Source organism: Canis aureus, chromosome 9, assembly GCF_053574225.1.
Source record: "Canis aureus isolate CA01 chromosome 9, VMU_Caureus_v.1.0, whole genome shotgun sequence".
Taxonomy (NCBI): Eukaryota; Metazoa; Chordata; class Mammalia; order Carnivora; family Canidae; genus Canis; species Canis aureus.
Window position 1 is genome coordinate 32,035,659 of NC_135619.1, and position 20,230 is coordinate 32,055,888.

Consider the following 20,230-nt stretch of genomic DNA (forward strand, 5'->3'; position numbering starts at 1 on the left):
AGATGTTATTTGTTGGAAACAGTTAAGTAAAATTATGGTATATGTATCCAAAAATACAGTCATGATGCTTTTTAAATATATTAAATCACCCATGTAATGGAAAAAAAATGCACCCATGTACTATTAAATAGAAACAGCAAGATACTAACCTAGATACACAATATTAGCCCGATTACAATAAAATATATATAAATATGCAATACACAGAAAGAAGAGGGAAGGAATTATATCAAAATTTAACTCTAAATAATTTTAGATTTTTTTCTTCTAATTTTTTAATTTTCAAAATTCTATCATTTGAGTTCTCAATAATTTAAACAGATATTAATTTACTTTTTTAAAAAACTAGCAATCAAGTTTTTAACTTACATAACTACTTACCTGTTGTCATGTTTGGGCTAAATAGTCCCAGCACTGACACACTAGAGTAGGAGATCAGGTCTTTATATAATTCCCCACTTAAATATTCTTCTGCTTCTTGTACAGATGTTATGTTCACTGGGCATGAAATCCTGCTGCTGGGTGAATATATAAGTATATTCAAAATTAATTTTTAAAGATAGTTTTCAGCTTACAAAAGAATAAAATATATTGATGTTAGCAAACACTATATTCCACAGGATAAATATCTGACAAAATAAAGACAACTAAATACTATTCTAATAATAAAAAAAAATCACTCTCATTAAACAAAATTTCTATCTCCCTAAAAGTGAAGAAATGTGGATAAGCTCTCCCCACCAATGTTTATCTTATGATCTCAATTCACTACTCCTTATCTATTCAATGTGTGTCAACAAAGTATGGCAATTAGAAGATTTACAGACCTCAAAATTTAAAAGTCTTAGGGATAAGCTGAATACTTACAGCTGGATAAATTTTAGGAGATCTTCAGTTCCTAGCATACCAGCATAAGACAACGGATTCTTGCCTTCCTTGTACATCTTTACAACAGGAAATTCAGTAACATTTTGCTTGGTACATAAATCAGACCAATCTGCACAGTTCACTCTAGTGAGTAGCATAGTGGATGTGCCTAAACAAAAGGAAATGCACATTTTATAAATATTAATGTAGGAAACTCAGTTGTGTAGACTTGACAACATTTTTTAGCCCATTCTTATTTTAACCTCTCATCAGCATGAACGACTTCCACTGGAAACTCTCTTCCCTTGATTTTTGCAACCCCTTCCCCTATTTGGTTTATTTCCCCACCTCCTTTGCTGCTTTTTTGAGTCCCTTTTGCATGTTCATCTGCTAGTAGAGTCTAGGATGCCTGCAGTATTACATCCCCCCTATACTTTATCAATGCAGGAATTTCAAACAGTGTTCCTAATTTAAAGGAAAAATAAACAGATTCTCTTAGCTACAGATAGTAGGTACGTATATAAAAACTTGACATTTGCTGCCACCTTGTGACTGAAATATTCTTCACCGTCTTAGATGAAAAGTGGCTTTTTCCCATGTAGCCAATGTGCAAGGTTACAGGACTGAACACCCAAAGTATTACAATATTCTCCTAATTTACAAAGTTGTAGTATGGGCTTCAATGTAGATGCAAAACAATTACCTATACTATGTGTCTCTAGGGGCCAGGGAGCCTCTTTATTTGATCATCAATAGAGAAGAAAGTAAGGAACTCTGTTCCCATTTTCATTTGGTATTGACAAATGGGCTAGGTGAGGGGTTAATTCTATTATTCACAGCATTATCTAGTTATTCCTTCATTTATGGTTTATATTTACCACCCCTTTTTCTTTCTTCTAATTTTTTGCCAGTGTGGCTGGAGAACCAAAAAGAAGAAATTTAGATCTTTCTAAAGACTGCAACTACAGAATCTGAAATCCAATGGTAGGCAAATAAGAATTCAAAGAGAATATGAAAGAGAGTAATAGGATTTGCTTTAAAAAAAAAAAAAGATTAGGAATCACATTATCTGTAGTCTTAATCACATCTTCACTTGGGGAATGAAATAATCAGAAGTTGGATCAAACATTGTTGAGAAATGAACTGAGGAAAAATGGTTCAAAGTGATTTTTTAAATCTCTGATGTTTTTATTACCATAGAACATGTTATATTTAGGATTGACTTTCTGGAATTAATTTCTTGAGTTCACAAAAGTTCCCAGTATATAAGTTGTATACTAGTAGACATTTTCCACTAAATTCTACAGTATTAACTTATTCATTTATTCAACAATTATTAAACATCAAGTATTCTACAATTTAAGGCAATATGCCAAATCCAGTGAGCTATGTATAAGGTATGCTACCTACTGAAAAGAACTTACTAAAAATTGAAAGAGCTTACGCTAGTGCCCCCAAAAAACTAAATGGTGGATACATTCGTAAAATAGCTAAAAGAATAAGCTTATTTAACTAGAATCTCTAAGGAAAAAAAACAGTAGGAAAAAATCATATTACAGATATGAAGCATGATACATTCTGTCTTATTCAAATGTTTATAAAACATTATCCTAATCCAACATTATTTCTCCTTACCTCTCCCTATGTCTTTGCTGGGATGACAGGATAGATATTCTGAGTTCAAGTCCATTCTTTGAATTCTTATTTGCCTACCACTGGAGCATATTTTCATAGAACAGTTAAAAGATCTTGGCTATTAAGATCCACTGGCTATCCAGTCCACAAGGAGCTATATGAATAGCTTCAAGAACAGAGATCTTACATGTTTGGTTAGACTGTGAGACTGAGTCTTATTTGTCACATTTTTGTTTAAGTATATTTAATATTTATTTAATAATATTTAATAGTTACTGGCTCAGAGTAGGCTCTCAATAAATATTTACTGAATGAATTCAGCCAAAAAGATTACTAGATTAACTGTGGCCACAAGTACTTAATACATAGGCTCTCTACTATATACTAAACACAGTTCCATGAAGAGAGCCAAAATGAATGCTTCTGAGCCTCTCTGAAACTCATGGTTCATTAACATAACACTGGAGGTACAAATATAATGACATGAAATTTTAAGTGGTTTTCTTCATCTTTAGCATGACATGGTTTTACAAATAGCTACAGCTGAGAATCAAGAAAATAAACATGCATATCACATTACATACCTTTCAATTTAATTGCCAAATCGATATAGGATTGCAGAAATGCCATGGATACTGCTTGCCCTACATTAAAATAAAAATTCAACAAATATTGCAACACGCATATCTCTCCAAAGGATCCATACATATACATTAACAAACACAGATTTATAGGGCTTCCCAAAATTGTTATTTCTTCATAAGAAATATTCTAATATACAGTACTCAATATTGTACACACATTCAAGAGGATTCCAAAGGCAACTAATTGTCTATACTCATATTGCAAAGAATATAGTTGAAGGGCTATTATTTGAAGGTAAAAGCAATATATGTCCTATAGATCCATAAGAACAGTTAATATATTAAAATCATTAGCTGGGGCGGGGGGGCCTGGGTGGCTCAGTCAGTTGAGCATCTACCTTCCACTCAGGTCATGATCCCAGGGACCTGGGATAGAGCCCCATTTTGGGCTCCCTGCTCAGTGGGGAGCCTACCCTCTTCCTCTGTCTGCCTCTGCCTCTGCCTCTGTTTGTGCTATCAAATAAATAAATAAAATCTTTAAAAAAAATCATTAGCCTGAATCATAATAATTTTTCTAAATTAGTAAATCCTTCAAAATGTGCAGTCTACCTGGAACATATGAAAACTATGTCATTTGACAACATGCAATATACAGAATGCAAAAATAAAATCTGCCAACTTTAAGTGCTCTAATGTGTAATACTGCCTCCTCTGAAGGCTCATACTCACAACCAGCATAGAAAAGCACTATGCTATCAGAAGCCACTACTGTCGTGTTAAATGTCTCTTCTGTTAGTTCCACAGTGAGTTCCAAAGGTAAGGGTCTCTTCCTATCTCTGTAAACAGTTTCTGCCACTTCATCATCTTGAACATCTAAAATGTTCAAAAATAAATTAATGTATATATAAATGCAAAACTAACATAAATACAAATTTCACTGGATGACAAGCACTCTGATCAACACTAGGGAAAATAGTAAACAAAACAGACATTAACAGAAAATAGTAAACGAAACAGTCCCTGACCACATGGAGCTTCTATTTACAGAAAAGTGAGACAATAAACTGATCACTGAATAAACACATAGTTACAAATTGTGCCAGTTTAAGGAATACATGAGAGATTGTAATAGGGAAATTCAGATTGGGAGATTCAAAACCTTCCAGCTAGAGAATCCAAAAAAAAAAAAAATGTCTTAGGCAAAAAGAAAAACATATACAAAGGCTCTAAAACATAAAAGAGCTTAGCATATAGCTTAGCATATACTGAGGGAAGGCAAATTTGACTAAAACAAGATAGGACGAAGGAGTAAATGGCATGAGAAAACTCTAGACTAGGCAGTAGCTAGATCATAAGGAGCCATATGAGCCAAGAATTTTAGATTATATTATAAGTACATCAAGTTATATGGATTCTGAATATATAAAAACCTATCATTAACTCAGACCAACCAACAAACCAGCAGATCCATCCATTTATACACCCATCCATCCATCTATCCACCCATGTCTGGGGTAAAAAAAACACATTTTGCATTTTTAAATATTCTGTTGGAGGTTTGTACAGATTATATAGAAAAACTGAAAGGACATCTAACTAACTTGATTAGAAAGACAAAGTTTCCTAAAAGAGTTGACACTAGCTGAATATTAAAAGAAAATAAAAAAAAAAAGAAAATAAACTTAGGTAGGCAGAAGGAAGGCAGTATAGGCATACAGAGCAAAAGGAACAGCATGTGCAAAGGCACAGTGGCATGAAGGAGCATGCAAATGAAAATGCAAACATTGATTGGCTATCTAGTGATATCAAAATTACTATTAGTTTTTAGATGTAATAATAGCATTATGTTCTTTTTTTTTCCCCAGGGAGAGAGAGAGAGAGAGAGAGAGAGAGAGAAAGAGAGAAAGCAAGTGAGTACAAGCTAGGTGGAGAGGGGGGAAGAGGGAGGCGCAAAGAGAGAATCCCAAGCAGGCTCCATGCTTAGCACAGAGCCCAACGTAGGGTTTGATCTCATGACCCTGAGATCATGACCTGAACTGAAATCAAGAGTTGGGATACTCAATTGGACTAAGCCACCCAGGTCCCCAATTATGTTCATTTTAATTTTTGTGTTTTTTTAATTCAATTCAATTTAATTAACATATATTCTGTTATTAGTTTCAGAGGTAGAATTCAATGATTCATCAGTTGCATTCAACACCCAGTGCTCATTATGTCCATCCTAAAAGAAGAATCCTTATATATCTGAAATACATAGGGAAACCTTTTTGGATAAAATTATGTATTTGGGATTTGCAACAAAATGATCAGGAGTGGGCAGTGACTAGAATAGGAGAGCCATGGATTGATAGTGGTTGGGTGGGTCCAGGTAATGGATACCAGGAGATCTGTTCTATTATCCCATCTACTTTATGGTAAGTTCATAATTCCTTATAATAACACAGAAAGATGAATGGAGGAAAACAGTTTTTAAAAAGTATTATTTTCATATGATTTTTAATACTATAAAATAAAATACTAGATCTGAATTACTGTATATCTCCACAGCTTTCTGCTGTGTGACTCTAGTCAGGCACATAACTCTCTGGGCCTCAGTGTTCAAATCTTAAACATTAAGAGTTGTACAACACTAACTTAAAGGAACTTAAAAACACCACATTCCATGACACTAACAAGTTAGAACTCCAATACCAAAATTTAAAAAGGCCTATTTTCTTCACATATTTTCCTTATCCTTCCAGTCCTTTCTTACTTAACCCATTCTTGTTCACTTCTTCCAACACTTCCTTTCTCTCCTTTCTATTCTCTCAATAAGCTGTCACTTTAAAATTGATCCACTCTTTAGTTCTATCTTTCACCTATTTATCAATATACACACACATGTGAGTTTAATATCTTTTCCATATTGTCCTTTTGTAGAATTCAGTCCACTTTATTCTGATTCATTCTGTGTCCATTTCCTTTGAAGGACATTTTTCTTTGTGTTGTCCTCTCACATGGTAACAAACTCTTTCCTATACTGCATATTTTTCCTATACAAATGGAATAAAACAAGGGGGGTATTATGTGGACATACACTATTTTGGGCCAATATGAATTACAGACCTAGAAAAGTAAGACCAAAAAAAAAAAAAAAAAAAAAAAAAACCCCACAACAAAACAACAAACAAAAGGTAAAGCTGTATAAGGAACCCTAGAACTAGGCTGGGGAGAGAAGGCAGGCAGAGAAGAAAGAGAAAGTCACACCACATGGCAAACCAAGGGGATATGCCAATAAGGAAGTCTTGAAACAAGCACCTCCCACTAAGGGCAAGACCTGATTAAGTGGATAGAGGGACAATTCCCTTAACTGGAGGATAGAACATATGAAGCATGATAGAAACAGAGCCAGAAAGAAAGAAACCAAACCACAGGTCTATGTAATGACAATACTAAGGAGAACTCTGGCTTAAAACATGAGCAGTTCCAACTTCTGCATATTAGAAAAGAATTAGAACATAGCTCAAACCAAGAAACTGGTCACTGGTAACCATTGAAGCTCAAAGCCCTCATTAAATTTATAATATAGATTCTGATCAAAATAATGAATGGATCTCCCAAAAAGAATATGTAAATTACTCCCTTCTTGGCACTTACAATAGTACTCTGTAAAACATTCAAGTATATACTAAATGCTATACAAAAATGAAGAATACATAATCCCTACTTTAGAGATATTATAGACTAGTGGAGAAAAAAGTAAGTGAGCAATTACAGAATAGGATTAATGTTGCTAAAGAGGTATCAGTAACAGTAATGATCAAACATAAGATTTCAAGTCCGAACGCTTAAGTTCTAGTCCAGGCTCCACCACATGCCATTTGTGCAACCTTGGGTAGGTTACTCAACCCTGCTAAAACAGATTCTTCCGCTACAACATGAAGGTGACATCAGCTAACTTAGAGGATGACAATCAAAGTGAATAATGTGTAGGAAAATAGCCTTGAAACCATAGAATACTTCAAAAATATAAGGAATAAGTACAATAAAAAGAAATGTAGCATGTTAAAAAAAGAGGTTTTAAAATGTTACTGAAATTTACTCCCAAATTGTCAACAATTAGACTTATTTACAACTACAAATACAACAACATTTATTAGAATTTCATTTCCTAATAGGAAAAAATAAAAGTAAAATACCATGTTGTGGTCCTAGGTCATTTTTAAACATGGAGTAGACCAGTAAAGGCTGAAAGAATGGATTCAGAAGATAAAGGCACAGATGCGGAAAGCTGGAAGCCTAGCATGTAACAATGAAAGGCATCACACTAAATAAAATACAGCATCCTTACCTTTTCCACCAAATCAACTTGACAAAATGTCATTCAAAATAGGTTTCTCCAAGTTACCCGTAGTCTTGAATGTCAAAACATTCTATGAGTAAGTTAATTTATCTAAATTTCACTGATCTTACGGGTGACGAGTAGGAATGGGGGTTGGAGGGAGAAAGAGCATCGCAAAATGTATTACCCATATTTGGACTTTTCGTGTCCTCATCTTCATCTTCTTGAATTTCTTCAACGTGCACATTACTTTCCACATGGGATATTAGTGAATCAATATCATCTAACACCAAAAATTCCACTGGCACTCCCTAGAAATACATTCATTTTTAAAACCACAACTAAAAATATAACAGCAATTTAATAAAAACATTTTACTTGTTTGACACTAAAATGAAACTAAATCTTTGAACTTCAGTTGTAAAATTAAATGAAACAGAAAAAGGAAGTTAATTCCATAATCATAATGAAAAGTTTCCAAAACATACTTTATATAAAGATAGTGTGCACTACTGAAAAAAAAAATGGCAAAAAAGAACTGAAAGTTTCACTTGCTTCTTGTCCACACTTGCATTATATTGAAGTCTGAAACATTTCACACATAACAGCATGTCCTACTTTAATATAAAAGGAATATATATATACATGTGTGTACACACACACACACAAACTTAATTAAAAAAAGGGCCAAACAAAACTATTTTGATATTCCACAGAAATTCAAAATAATATCTCATCCTAAAATAATTCCACTAAAATTTAGCTAAAAACATAAAATTACTACCTGCCCCCAGGTACTTTAAGAATACCAAATCTAGTCCCATGAGATTATTCCACCATTACAATTTCTTTCGCTAATATCCAACTATCAAGTAAATTAGAATAAGGTTATAAAATAACTGTGTTTGTTCTCTGATCACATATCTTCATCTTTTTAATATTAAAAAGTGAGTAATTTTTTACTTCTGCAGAAATAATACCAGAGTTAAAAAGTAGAGCAAGTAAAGTCAAACCAAATTTGTTTGATGTATACATAGATATTGTGGTAGTAAACTTTTTTATTCAAATATAACATTCACACAGGAAAGAACAAAAACTGTAAGTTCAGAGTTCAATGAATTTTTACAAAGTTGAACTCAGAACTCAACGAAATTGAGACCAGAAAAACTGTGGAACAGATCAACAGAACCAGGAGTTGGTTCTTTGAAAGAATTAATAAGATAGATAAACCATTAGCCAGTCTTATTAAAAAGAAGAGAGAAAAGACTTAAATTAATAAAATCATGAATGAAAATGGAGAGATCACCACCAATACCAAGGAAATACAAACAATTTAAAAAACTTATTATGAGCAGCTATACGTCAATAAATTAGGCAATCTAGAAGAAATGGACGCATTTCTGGAAAACCACAACTACCAAAACTGGAACAAGAAGAAATAGAAAACCTGAATAGGCCAATAACCAGGGAAGAAATTGAAGCAGTCATCAAAAATCTCCCAAGATACAAAAGTCCAGGGCCAGAAGGCTTCTCAGGGGAATTCTATCAAATGTTTAAAGACGAAACCATACCTATTCTACTAAAGCTGTTCAGAAAGATAGAAAGAAATGGAACACTTCCAAACTTGTTCTATGAGGCCAGCATCACCTTAATTCCAAAACCAAAGACCCCACCAAAAAGAATTGTAGACCAATATCCCTGATGAGCACAGATGCAAAAATTCTCAACAAGATACTAGCCAATAGGATCCAACAGTACATTAAGAAGATTATTCACCATGACCAAGTGGGATTATCCCCGGGATGCAAGGCTGGTTAAACACTCATAAAGCAATCAATGTGATAGATCATATCAGCAAGAGAAAAAACAAGAACCATATGATCCTCTCAATAGATGCAGAGAAAGCATTTGACAAAATACAGCATCCATTCCTGATCAAAACTCTTCAGAGTGTAGGGATAGAGGGAACATTCCTCAGCATCTTAAAAGCCATCTATGAAAAGCCCACAGTGAGTATCATTCTCAATGGGGAAACACTGGGAGCCTCTCCCCTAAGATCAGGAACACGACAGGGATGTCCACTCTCACCACTATTCAACACAGCACTAGAAGTCCTAGCCTCAGCAATCAGGCAACAAAAAGAAATAAAATGCATTCAAATTGGCAAAGAAGAAGTCAAACTCTCCCTCTTCATCGATGACATGATACTCTACATAGAAAACCCAAAAGACTCCACCCCAAGATTGCTAGAACTCATACAGCAATTCAGCAATGTGGCAGGATACAAAATCAATGCCCAGAAATCAGTGGCATTTCTATATACTAACAATGAGACTGAAGAAAGAGAAATTAAGGAGTCAATCCCATTTACAATTGCACCCAAAAGCATAAATTACCCAGGAATAAACCTAACCAAAGAGGTAAAGGATCTATACCCTAAAAACTACAAAACACTTCTGAAAGAAATTGAGGAAGACACAAAGAGATGGAAAGATATTCCATGCTCATGGATTAGAAGAATTAATATTGTGAAAATGACAACGTTACCCAGGGCAATTTACACATTTAATGCAATCCCTATCAAAATACCATGGACTTTCTTCATAGAGTTGGAACAAATCATCTTAAGATTTGTGTGGAATCAGAAAAGACCCTGAATAGCCAGGGGAATATTAAAAAAGAAAATTATACCTGGGGGCATCACAATGCCATATTTCAGGTTGTATTACAAAGCTGTGGTCATCAAGACAGTGTGGTACTGGCACAAAAACAGACATGTAGATCAATGCAACAGAGTAGAGAACCCAGAAGTGGACCCTCAACTTTATGGTCAACTAATATTCGACAAAGCAGGAAAGACTATCCACTGGAAAAAAGACAGTCGCTTCAATAAATGGTGCTGGGAAAATTGGACATCCACATGCAGAAGAATGAAACTAGACCACTCTCTTGCACCATACACAAAGATAAACTCAAATGGATGAAAGATCTAAATGTGAGACAAGATTCCATCAAAAACCTAGAGAAGAACACAGGCAACACCCTTTTTGAACTTGGCCACATTAACTTCTTGCAAGATACATGCACGAAGGCAAAAGAAACAAAAGCAAAAATGAACTATTGAGACTTCATCAAGATAAGAAGCTTTTTGCACAGCAAAAGATACAGTCAACAAACCTAAAAGACAACCTACAGAATGGGAGAAGATATTTGCAAATGATGTATCAGATAAAGGGCTAATTTCCAAGATCTATAAAGAACTTATTAAACTCAACACCAAAGAAACAAACATTCCAATCATGAAATGGGCAAAAGACATGAACAGAAATCTCTCAGAGAAAGACATAGACATGGCCAACAAGCACATGAGAAAATGCTCCACATCACTTGCCATCAGGGAAATACAATCAAAACCACAGTGAGATAACACCTCACACCAGTGAGAATGGTGAATATTAACAAGACAGGAAAGAACAATGTTGGAGAGGATGTGGAGCAAGGGGAACCCTCTTGCACTGTTGGTGGGAATGTGAACTGGTACAGCCACTCTGGAAAACTGTTCCTGTTTGGAGGTTCCTCAAAGAGTTAAAAATAGATCTGCCCTACGACCCAGCAATTGCATTGCTGGGGATTTACCTCAAAGATACAGATGCAGTGAAATGCCGGGACACCTGCACCCCAATGTTTATAGCAGCAATGTCCACAATAGCCAAACTGTGGAAGAAGTCTCGGTGTCCATCGAAAGATGAATGGATAAAGAAGATGTGGTCTATGTATACAATGGAATATTACTCAGCCATTAGAAACAACAAATACCCACCATTTGCTTTGACGTGGATGGAACTAGAGGGTATTATGCTGAGGTAAATAAGTCAATTGGAAAAGACAAACATTATATGGTCTCATTCATTTGGGGAATATAAAAATTAGTGAAAGGGAATAAAGGGAAAGGAGAGAAAATGAGTGAAAATACCAGTGAGGGTGACAAAACATGAGAGACACCTAACTCTGGGAAATGAACAAGGGGTAGTGGAAGGGGAGGTGGGTGGAGGGTTGGGGTGACTGGGTGATGGGCACTGAGGGGGGGCACTTGGCGGGATAAGCACTGGGTGTTATGCTGTATGTTGGCAAATTGAACTCCAATTAAAAAATTAAAAAAAAAAAAAGATACAGAACATTACCAGCACACCCAGAGGCCATATTTTCTTGCCTTTTCCTGACATTACACTCGCCTAAAGGTAATCACTATTCTGACTTTCATTACCATCTATAAATTTTGCCAGTTTTTGAATTTTTATAATAGAACTATATATGGCTTATGCTCTTTTTGTGACCACTTCTTTTGTTCAACACTATTTGTGAGGTTTATCCATGTTACATTTAAAAGCAGTTTATTCTTTTTCACTGATGTATTCATTATATGAGTATACTAGTATGTACTGTATGTATACATGTATTTGTTCACCCATTCTGTTGCTCATGGATATGTGTTATTTCCAGCTTGGGACTATTATAAATACTAACTGCTAAGAACATTACTGTAGCTATCCTTTGGGGCACATGTATATGCATTTCTGTTGGCCAATACTTAGGAATGAAATTGGTGATTCATATGATATATGTAGCTTCAGCTTTAAGAAGCACTGCCAGATACTTTTCCAGTTTCCGTTGTACCAATTTTCACTCCTAGCAGCAATATACAAAAGTTCTTGTAACTCCACCTTCCTGAAAATACTTGGTATTATTACTTTTTAAATTTTTAGCTATTCCAGGCATGGGGGTAGTATGGTATCTCTTGTGGTTTTATTTGCATTTCTACCTACAGTTTATCTGCTAATTGGATAGAGGAAATGCATCTTATGATGGAGAGAATTAGCTGTCTCCACCTTAATTCAGTAATCAAATGTGGCATCATTAAGTGAGAAAACCAGACATCATCCACATTAGGATAAGATAAAAGGCAAATAAGCCAGCATTGTGAAGTATTCTTACCCAAAATGTTTAATAGAGTTAAGCAACCTAACTTCCAGTTTTTAGAAAACATAAGGGTTGAGAGAAATAAGGCAGACAACAGCAAAAGGAAACAGACAAATCCAGAATATGGAAAAACTGGTCCATTTATCTAAAAGGCACTATCATGGAAGAAAAGGAGACGGAGTATTAAGACATTGAGAGATTTAAGAAACACACCAAATGTAATTCATAATCCTTAACTAAATTTTGGTTCCCCAAAACCATCTGTAGAAAATAATTTTAATATGAGAAAATTTGAATATGAACTGGCTAGGAGATTAGGCTATGATATTAAAAAGTCACTGTTAATTTTGTTAAGTGTGATAAGATTGTGATTATATACAGAAGAATAACTAATTTTTAGAGATTCATGTTAGGTATTTATGGGTAAATGTCACGATATCTAACATTCTTTAGAATGTTTCAGAAAAAATTATAGGTGAAGCAAATATGATAAAATATTAATTGTTGAATGTAGGTAATAGGTATATGGTTGTTCATTCTATTTTTCTACTTTTAGTTTGATTTTATTAAAAACACTGAAAAAAAGGAATTAAAAAGGGCTTTTAAAAACTTAGATACTAAGAAAGATCCTAAGCATTAATATATTACTCGTAATACTATGCTAAAACACAAACAACTCTTCTCCTTAAGCCTTCTGTATGTGTGTCCTCTCAGCCCAGAATACTCTTTCCCCACATAACCACAGGTATATTCCTTTGCTTTAGTATTACTAAGCAGTGAGGTCTTCCAAGACTACTCTCTCACCTTACCTGGACTTTTTTTCCATTGTCCTTAACACCATGTGACATTCTAGCTACACTGGTTTTGTATTCGTCTCCTGCCACTAGTATATTAGCTCCATGAGGGCAAAAACTTGTTTTTGTTCACTGCTATGTCCTTAGAGCCTAGAACTGAGTCTGAAACAAAGCAGGTACACAATAAATACTTATGGAAAGGATGAATGGATGAATATTAGTATTTATTGAGCAATTATGAATGTATTGTACCTTGTGCTAATTTAGCACTTTACATTATTTCTTTTAATACACTGACCCAACAACTCTTTAAAATAGGTATTGTTAACCCTACTCTACAATGAAAAAAAAATAGAGACATACAGAAATCAAGTAATTTGCCCAGAGTTACAAAGTAGGATGTGAACTAGGCAATAAGATTCTATAGCATAAACTCTTAATACTATGTTGCTAATTACTACCATAGGAAAAAAAAAACCTTCTGAAGAATAAATGTAATATTAAAAGATACATTTTATAACTTACTATACAATGCTTGTAATGTAGTAATATAAGCATACGATACTATCTATGCAACCAGTTCTATACTTAAGGGCCCTCAAACTCTTTGCCTGGAAAGGGAAAGAGAGAAAAAAAAAAATGACTGATCATACAATCTTAGGATGAACATTATTGCCCTGATGAGAAGGTTAAAAATATATATATATATTTGCACCAAATTCAATAAAGAAACTCAGAGAAAAGACTATTCTACCCTTTACAGAAGACATCTTTGCAGAGATAGTTATCTTATAACCTATCTTACCTCATGCTATACAAAATTATAATATTTTAACAATTTAAGGCATCTAAACTCAGAAACCAGCATGAACTTTAATTTTTCCATAAAACCTATTTCCCAATAATAAATATTATATTTTCTTATTTAAGGATCTTTATCTACAAGCAAAAAAGCTTCAGAAAGTATTCTTTCCATGACCTAACCAAAAAGCAGAGCATACTAGCCCTATACTATAGTATACACATTTGAACAATAGTACAGTTTTCAAAGTATTTTCCTATTTTGTCTTATAAAACTTCTTGTAAGTTAGAAGGGAAGGTTTTAGAATATTTCACAAATGAGAAAACTGAGCTTAGAGAAGATAATTCACTTATCTGGTCCCAGAACCAGAAGGAACAGAATCCAAGTCTTGTCACTTTTGTCTATTCATGCCATAGACATAGGCAAGAGAATTTAAATTGTCTGGCAGTTCAGGGGCACCTGGCTGGTTCAGTTGGTAGAGTATCCAACTCTTGATCTTGTAGTCGTGAGTTCAAGCCCCACATTAGCTACAGAGATCACTTAAATTAAAAAACAAACAAACAAAAAACCTGTCTGGCAGTTCATAAATATATTGTTTTGCATATTTTTTAAAAGACTTTATTTATTCATGAGAGACACAGAGACAGAGAGAGAGAGGCAGAGACACAGGCAGAGGGAGAAGCAGGCTCCATGCAGGGAGCCTGATGCGGGACTCAATCCCGGGCGTCCAGGATCACGCGCTGGGCTGAAGGCAGACACTTAACTGCTGAGCCACCCAGGCTGCCCATGTTTTGCATATTTATATAATACTTAGAAATGTTCAGAATTAAAGAGTTCTTAATAATTAAGAAAACATTTAAGAAAAATATAAGAAAACAGAGACATTAACAGAAATTTACAAAAGCAAAATAAATGGGAAATAAGCCTTTAAAAAAATGTTCAACCGCATTAATAACCAAAAACATGCAAATTAAAACAGGAACTTTGTCTATAGAGAAGTTTTTTTTTTAAAGGTAATGCTCAGTAGTGGCAAAGATATAGGAGAAACAAGTAATTCCAAACCTTGCTGGTTTCTGGAGGGCAATTTGACAATGTATTCTATCAGCCTTAAAAAAATCCCATTTCCTTGATAAATTTCACCTCCAGAAATTTAGCTGAAGGAAAGAATCAGTGATGTTCAAAACAGTGCACAAAGGCACAACAGGAAGTAATTAAATATAACTTTACATGAAAAGTAGGATATATAGCATGTTCTTAATTTTCTTTTAAAAAATACATATATGGGAACATGAGAAAAAAGAAAAATTAACAAATGGAAAAAATACACCAAAATATTAACAGCAATAATCTTTGAATAGTGGCAATTTATAGAATTTCTTTTCTGTAATAAGCATATGTTACTTTATGACCACATTTACTAACTTTCTTTAAATAATTAGCAGACATTGTAGACCAATACATAAAATGACTAACCTCTTCTGCTCTTCTGAAGACCACATTAGCATGCTGAGGAATGTCTACTTCCAAAGAGTCCCTTTTGAAAAATGGAAATAAATGTTTTATACAGCTAATCTGAAGAACAGTCATCCAGGATGTCAATATAAAACAGAATATAAGTTCTTACACTAAAAACAATTTATGAAAAAAGATTACAATTTAGTGATCTAAGTTTTAGACATAAATTCAGACTAGATGTTCTAGTCTCCATCTTAATCTACATCTTCATTTAGCAAAGTTTAAAGGTCTAAATTTTAATCAAGCTAATAATTAATGTACAGACTTTAGCTCAGCAAGTGATTCTAATTATATTAGAATTTACTAGAGATATCTGGGTTTATTTACAAGTCAATATATTAGCATATTTTAAAAAGAGAAAAATTCTAGTGTTTTACTAAATACAGTGAATATTTTATGTTTAAGATACCTTAACAAGAGTAGAACTCCTGCTTTCCCCAGAAGACGCCAAGCAACCCATTCTGCAGTTCTTCTGTCAGCTTCATATGTTGCTTGCTGACTAACAATAAAAACTAGTGGTAATCCTAGTTGGAGATGAATAGTTGAAACCTGTTGAGGGTCTTCAGTAACTTCAGTCTTCATTTAAAAAAAGAACAAAAGATCTTCATTGTCCAAGAATAGGGTTCCAACATTCAGATTTAAACTCTAATTCTTATTAATAAAGTCATGGGTAAAAAAAAAAAAGAAAACAAGTCTGTAAAATAAATCCAATATTAACAGAAATGACCTCAATACTTCCTGAGGTTCATCCTCCCAATATACTTACATAATTAAGCATTATAAAACTAACACATTTACAAAGAGTTAGACATGAAATTACAACCACAAGGAATAAGCATATTAAAAAGAATTTTTAGAAAACAATTAATAAAACAGTGTGGTACTGATAAATAGATATTTCAAATGAAATAGAATAACTAAGGTATAAATTCCTTCATATAAGAATTTAACATATAATAAATGACACATTATAGAACAATGAGGAACATCTGAGTTAGGACAGCAGCTTGAATATATACATCTAATTTTACTTCCTCCAGAAATCCCAAGAAAACTATAGCAGGAAGATTTTTTTTAAAGAAGATAAACATGCATATGTGAAGACAGGAAAAGAGAAAAGACAAAAAATTTTTGGAAGCTGAAGAACAGAATAATAACTAGCTTAGGAGAATCTAACAAGGCAAAACCGTTAAGCCATGAGAGAGAAAGCTACGAAACAATTAAATTTTAACTGCAGCATCCTAAAATTGCTCAGGATTTGTCAGTGCCTGGTATCTCTGAAACCAGAGGAGAAATACTGGAGGGGGCAGTGGCAGGAAGACTCTGAAATAAGAAGAATAGGTAAAAGCTTTGGAGGAGTTAGATCCTGAGATTCTCCTCCCAACTCTATGAGTTTAGGCAACTATTCCTCCCTCACACCAGAAGAAATCTGGGGGGACCTCAGAAAATCTGAGAGTGTGAATACCATGCCAAAAGTGGGGAATTAAGTAACTAAATGCTAAGACGCCCCCAACTCCCAACCCACTCAGTTCCCAGAATATAAGTGGCCAGACTTTTGTCCTCCCAACAGAAGACTGGAAGATCCTTTTCTGAGAATCAAGAGTAACCCCAAGAAAAAGCCCAAGGATACTGACATTAGGGTTCACTAAAAAGCAGCCAAGGTCCAATCACCCTATAAAGCTCAGAATTAACAAGTCTCATCTACATTCTCAGAATTTCTAATTAGCTTTTTAGTTTCATATTCTAAATCACAAACAGATACCCAAGGAGTAACACACATCTGAGGGAAACCTCTAAAATAAAACATAGAGACCAGGACAAACAGAAAAACAGATAACATGCAGAAAACACAGTTTTCAGAAAACACAGTTTTCAGGACTATTCAGGAAGCAGGTTCATAAAACCACCACTGATAAACTCCAGGTGATGGGAAGATACTGAATCTATAAAGAAACAAAAAATAAAACTGAACAATTCTGCCAGAAAGTACATACAGCAAAAGATGGAAAATAGGGAGAAAATGTAATAAAGGTAAAGGACTGGGTCAAGAGGTCCAATGCCCAACTATGAGTTCCAGAAAGAAAGAAAGGAAAAACAGAAGGGAAGATATTATCTCTAAAATAAAAACAAAGTTTCCCATAACTGAAGGAATATGAATTGCCAGGATGAAAGAGCCCATTGAGTAACCAAATAGTGGATAAAAGCAGATACACAGGAAGATGCCTTCTTGCATGCTTTGCAATTATTGAGGATTTTTTTTTTTATTCCTAAACATTTCTAGAGAAAATCTGATACTCACCTATGGTAGTCAGAATTCTAAAATAGCCCCCAAGATTTCTGGTGCACAAATCTTGGATAATCCCAATCCCTTGATCAGGTTACACTGTAGAAGTAGAAGACTGTACAGCACAAGACAGTAAGATTATCTTGATTAGGTTACATTGTAGAAGACTGTCATAGCATAAGACAGTGAGATTGTCCTGCTGGCTCTGAAGGAGGAAGCAGCAATTCTTCAAGAAGGCCCTATGGCCAGGATCTGAGAATAGTCTGTAGTAGCTGAGAGCAACACCAGACAACAAACAGCAAGAAAGTGGGGACCTCAGTCCTACAACTGAATGGGTAGAACAGCCTGAAGGAATAGGAAGACCTGGTTCCTTCTTTGCATGTTTGGAAAAATCAGCAATTCACCATTAAAAAGTGAAAAACAGGAACAAGCAATAAAGACGGAGATCTGGCAAATCATTAAAAGCCATTATATCCTCCTAAGAAAATGGGGCTTTCGGGATCCCTGGGTGGCGCAGCGGTTTAGCGCCTGCCTTTGGCCCAGGGCGCGATCCTGGAGACCCAGGATCGAATCCCACGTCGGGCTCCCGGTGCATGGAGCCTGCTTCTCCCTCTGCCTGTGTCTCTGCCTCTCTCTCTCACTGTGTGCCTATCATAAATAAATAATAAAAAAATTAAAAAAAAAGAAAATGGGGCTTTCTTCTGTAAATGAACTGAAACTATTTAGAAGTTGTAAGAAATATTGTAACATGTATATTTAAAAATATTACTCTGCCAGCTATGGCAAGTATGAACTCAAAGGGAGTGGGGAAAAAAAAGGGGAGGAATAGAGACCAGATCAGTTACTATTACTAAAATAGAACATGAGAGATGGTGAAAATCTTGATTAAGGCACTGGCTGTTAGAATGAAGAATTCAAAAGATATTTAAGATGTAAAATTAGATGTGGGGAGATTCAGGAATTGAGAATGGTTTCCCAGGTTTCTGCTAAGAATGGATAGTAAATTAACCAAGATAATGAAGAAAGAACAGATGGTGGAGAAGGACAACACACTGATGTTGGACATGTTGAGCTTAAGGAGAGATACATCTAATTAGTAGTTAGATATATGGGTCAGGAAGTCCAAAGAAAAATTTGACCTCAAAGTTCAGCTCTGAGAATCGGTATAGCTAATGGCATAGAAACAGATGAGATCACTTGAAGAGTGTGTCCTGAGCATATATCACTATGTGTATAGCCAAGTACTCTAAAACCTGATGGCTTAAAATAACAAAAATCACTTATTTGGTTCATATATCTGCAAGCTCATCTCTGATCGATGTAACATTAGCAGAGCCTCTCGACAGGAGGCAGAAGGTCTGATTTATTTATTATTATTGTTATTATTATTATTATTATTTTTAGAAGGTCTGCTTTAAAGATGGTTCATTCACTGGCTTGCAAGCTGATGCTGACTATATGAGCTCAGCCAGGGCTCTGGGCTAGAGGCCTCAATTCCTCTTCACCAAGGTTTCTCCTTGGATTTAGTTTCATATCACAGTACCTGGGTTTTAAGAATGAGCAACCAAAAAAGGCAAAGGAGAAGCATAAGGCATCTTGTGACATACAATCTCAAAAGTTACACATCATCACTTCAGTCTTATTCTATTGGTCAAGGCAATCACAGAGACCCAAACAGCTTCAAGGAGAGGGGACACAGACTCCCCTGGATAGGCAAAGTGATAAGGTCACACAATAAGAAGAGCTTATGGGTTGGGAGATACTGTTATTGCCGTTTTTGGAATATACAAAGTCTAACTAACTGGATGAGGCTTCAGAGGTCTTAGTGAGAGGAGTCAGTGTATTTTGCAATGGCTGTAACAATTCACAACCCATCTAGGCCTCATCCCATCAGACTTTGAGATCAATGTAGTCTAAGATCTCATCATTTATATTCAGGTCCAGCTGTAGATAAAGTTTTTCTAGTGCAGTCCCGTAGATATAGCCTCTTGAGAACTGTTCTCAATCTGAAGGCTTGTGAACACAAATTATTTGTCTCTAGTACATACTCAACAGACAATTACTAAACTGACATGGGATAACGACTACATACAATCCTATTCGAAAAGAGAGAGAGGAGGCACAGAGTAATGATTACAGCACAGAGACTGTGTAGTCCATCCAGGTATATATTGCCAGTTAACTGTTCATGGGTTAGTCCTACTCCATAAGAGGTGTTCTCTGAGGTTCAGTTAAGACTCTCAGCTCTTTGCCCTCCAACTCATTCTTTCTTGTTCACAAAAAAGGTGCTGTGTTTGCAAATGAGTTAATCAGCCTTTTCCAGCCCATGGAAACTTGGAGATCCAAAGAATTCTTTTCATTTTGTGCTGTTTCTAACCCTTTACATACAAACTGGTATAATTCTAAAAACTTGTGGTTTCTTAGCCATAAAAGTTATAATCCACTCTATTA

General features: G+C 34.8%; 1 protein-coding gene across 7 annotated transcripts in view; it reads right to left on the minus strand.

The window, feature by feature from the left end:
• Positions 1–20,230, minus strand: part of TXNDC16 (thioredoxin domain containing 16) — a 123,464-nt gene that overhangs the window by 31,629 nt on the left and 71,605 nt on the right. For 5 of the 7 annotated variants that reach the window (XM_077909300.1, XM_077909298.1, XM_077909301.1 and 2 more), the window contains 7 exons: positions 15,905–16,071; positions 15,454–15,514; positions 7,595–7,718; positions 3,816–3,959; positions 3,087–3,146; positions 868–1,036; positions 382–518 (listed from right to left, as the gene is read on the minus strand). In XM_077909300.1, the coding sequence (XP_077765426.1) occupies positions 382–518; positions 868–1,036; positions 3,087–3,146; positions 3,816–3,959; positions 7,595–7,718; positions 15,454–15,514; positions 15,905–16,071 (862 nt within the window). The remainder of the gene's footprint in view (positions 1–381; positions 519–867; positions 1,037–3,086; positions 3,147–3,815; positions 3,960–7,594; positions 7,719–15,453; positions 15,515–15,904; positions 16,072–20,230) is intronic. The other 2 variants (XM_077909299.1, XM_077909302.1) reach the window with 2 other exon arrangements.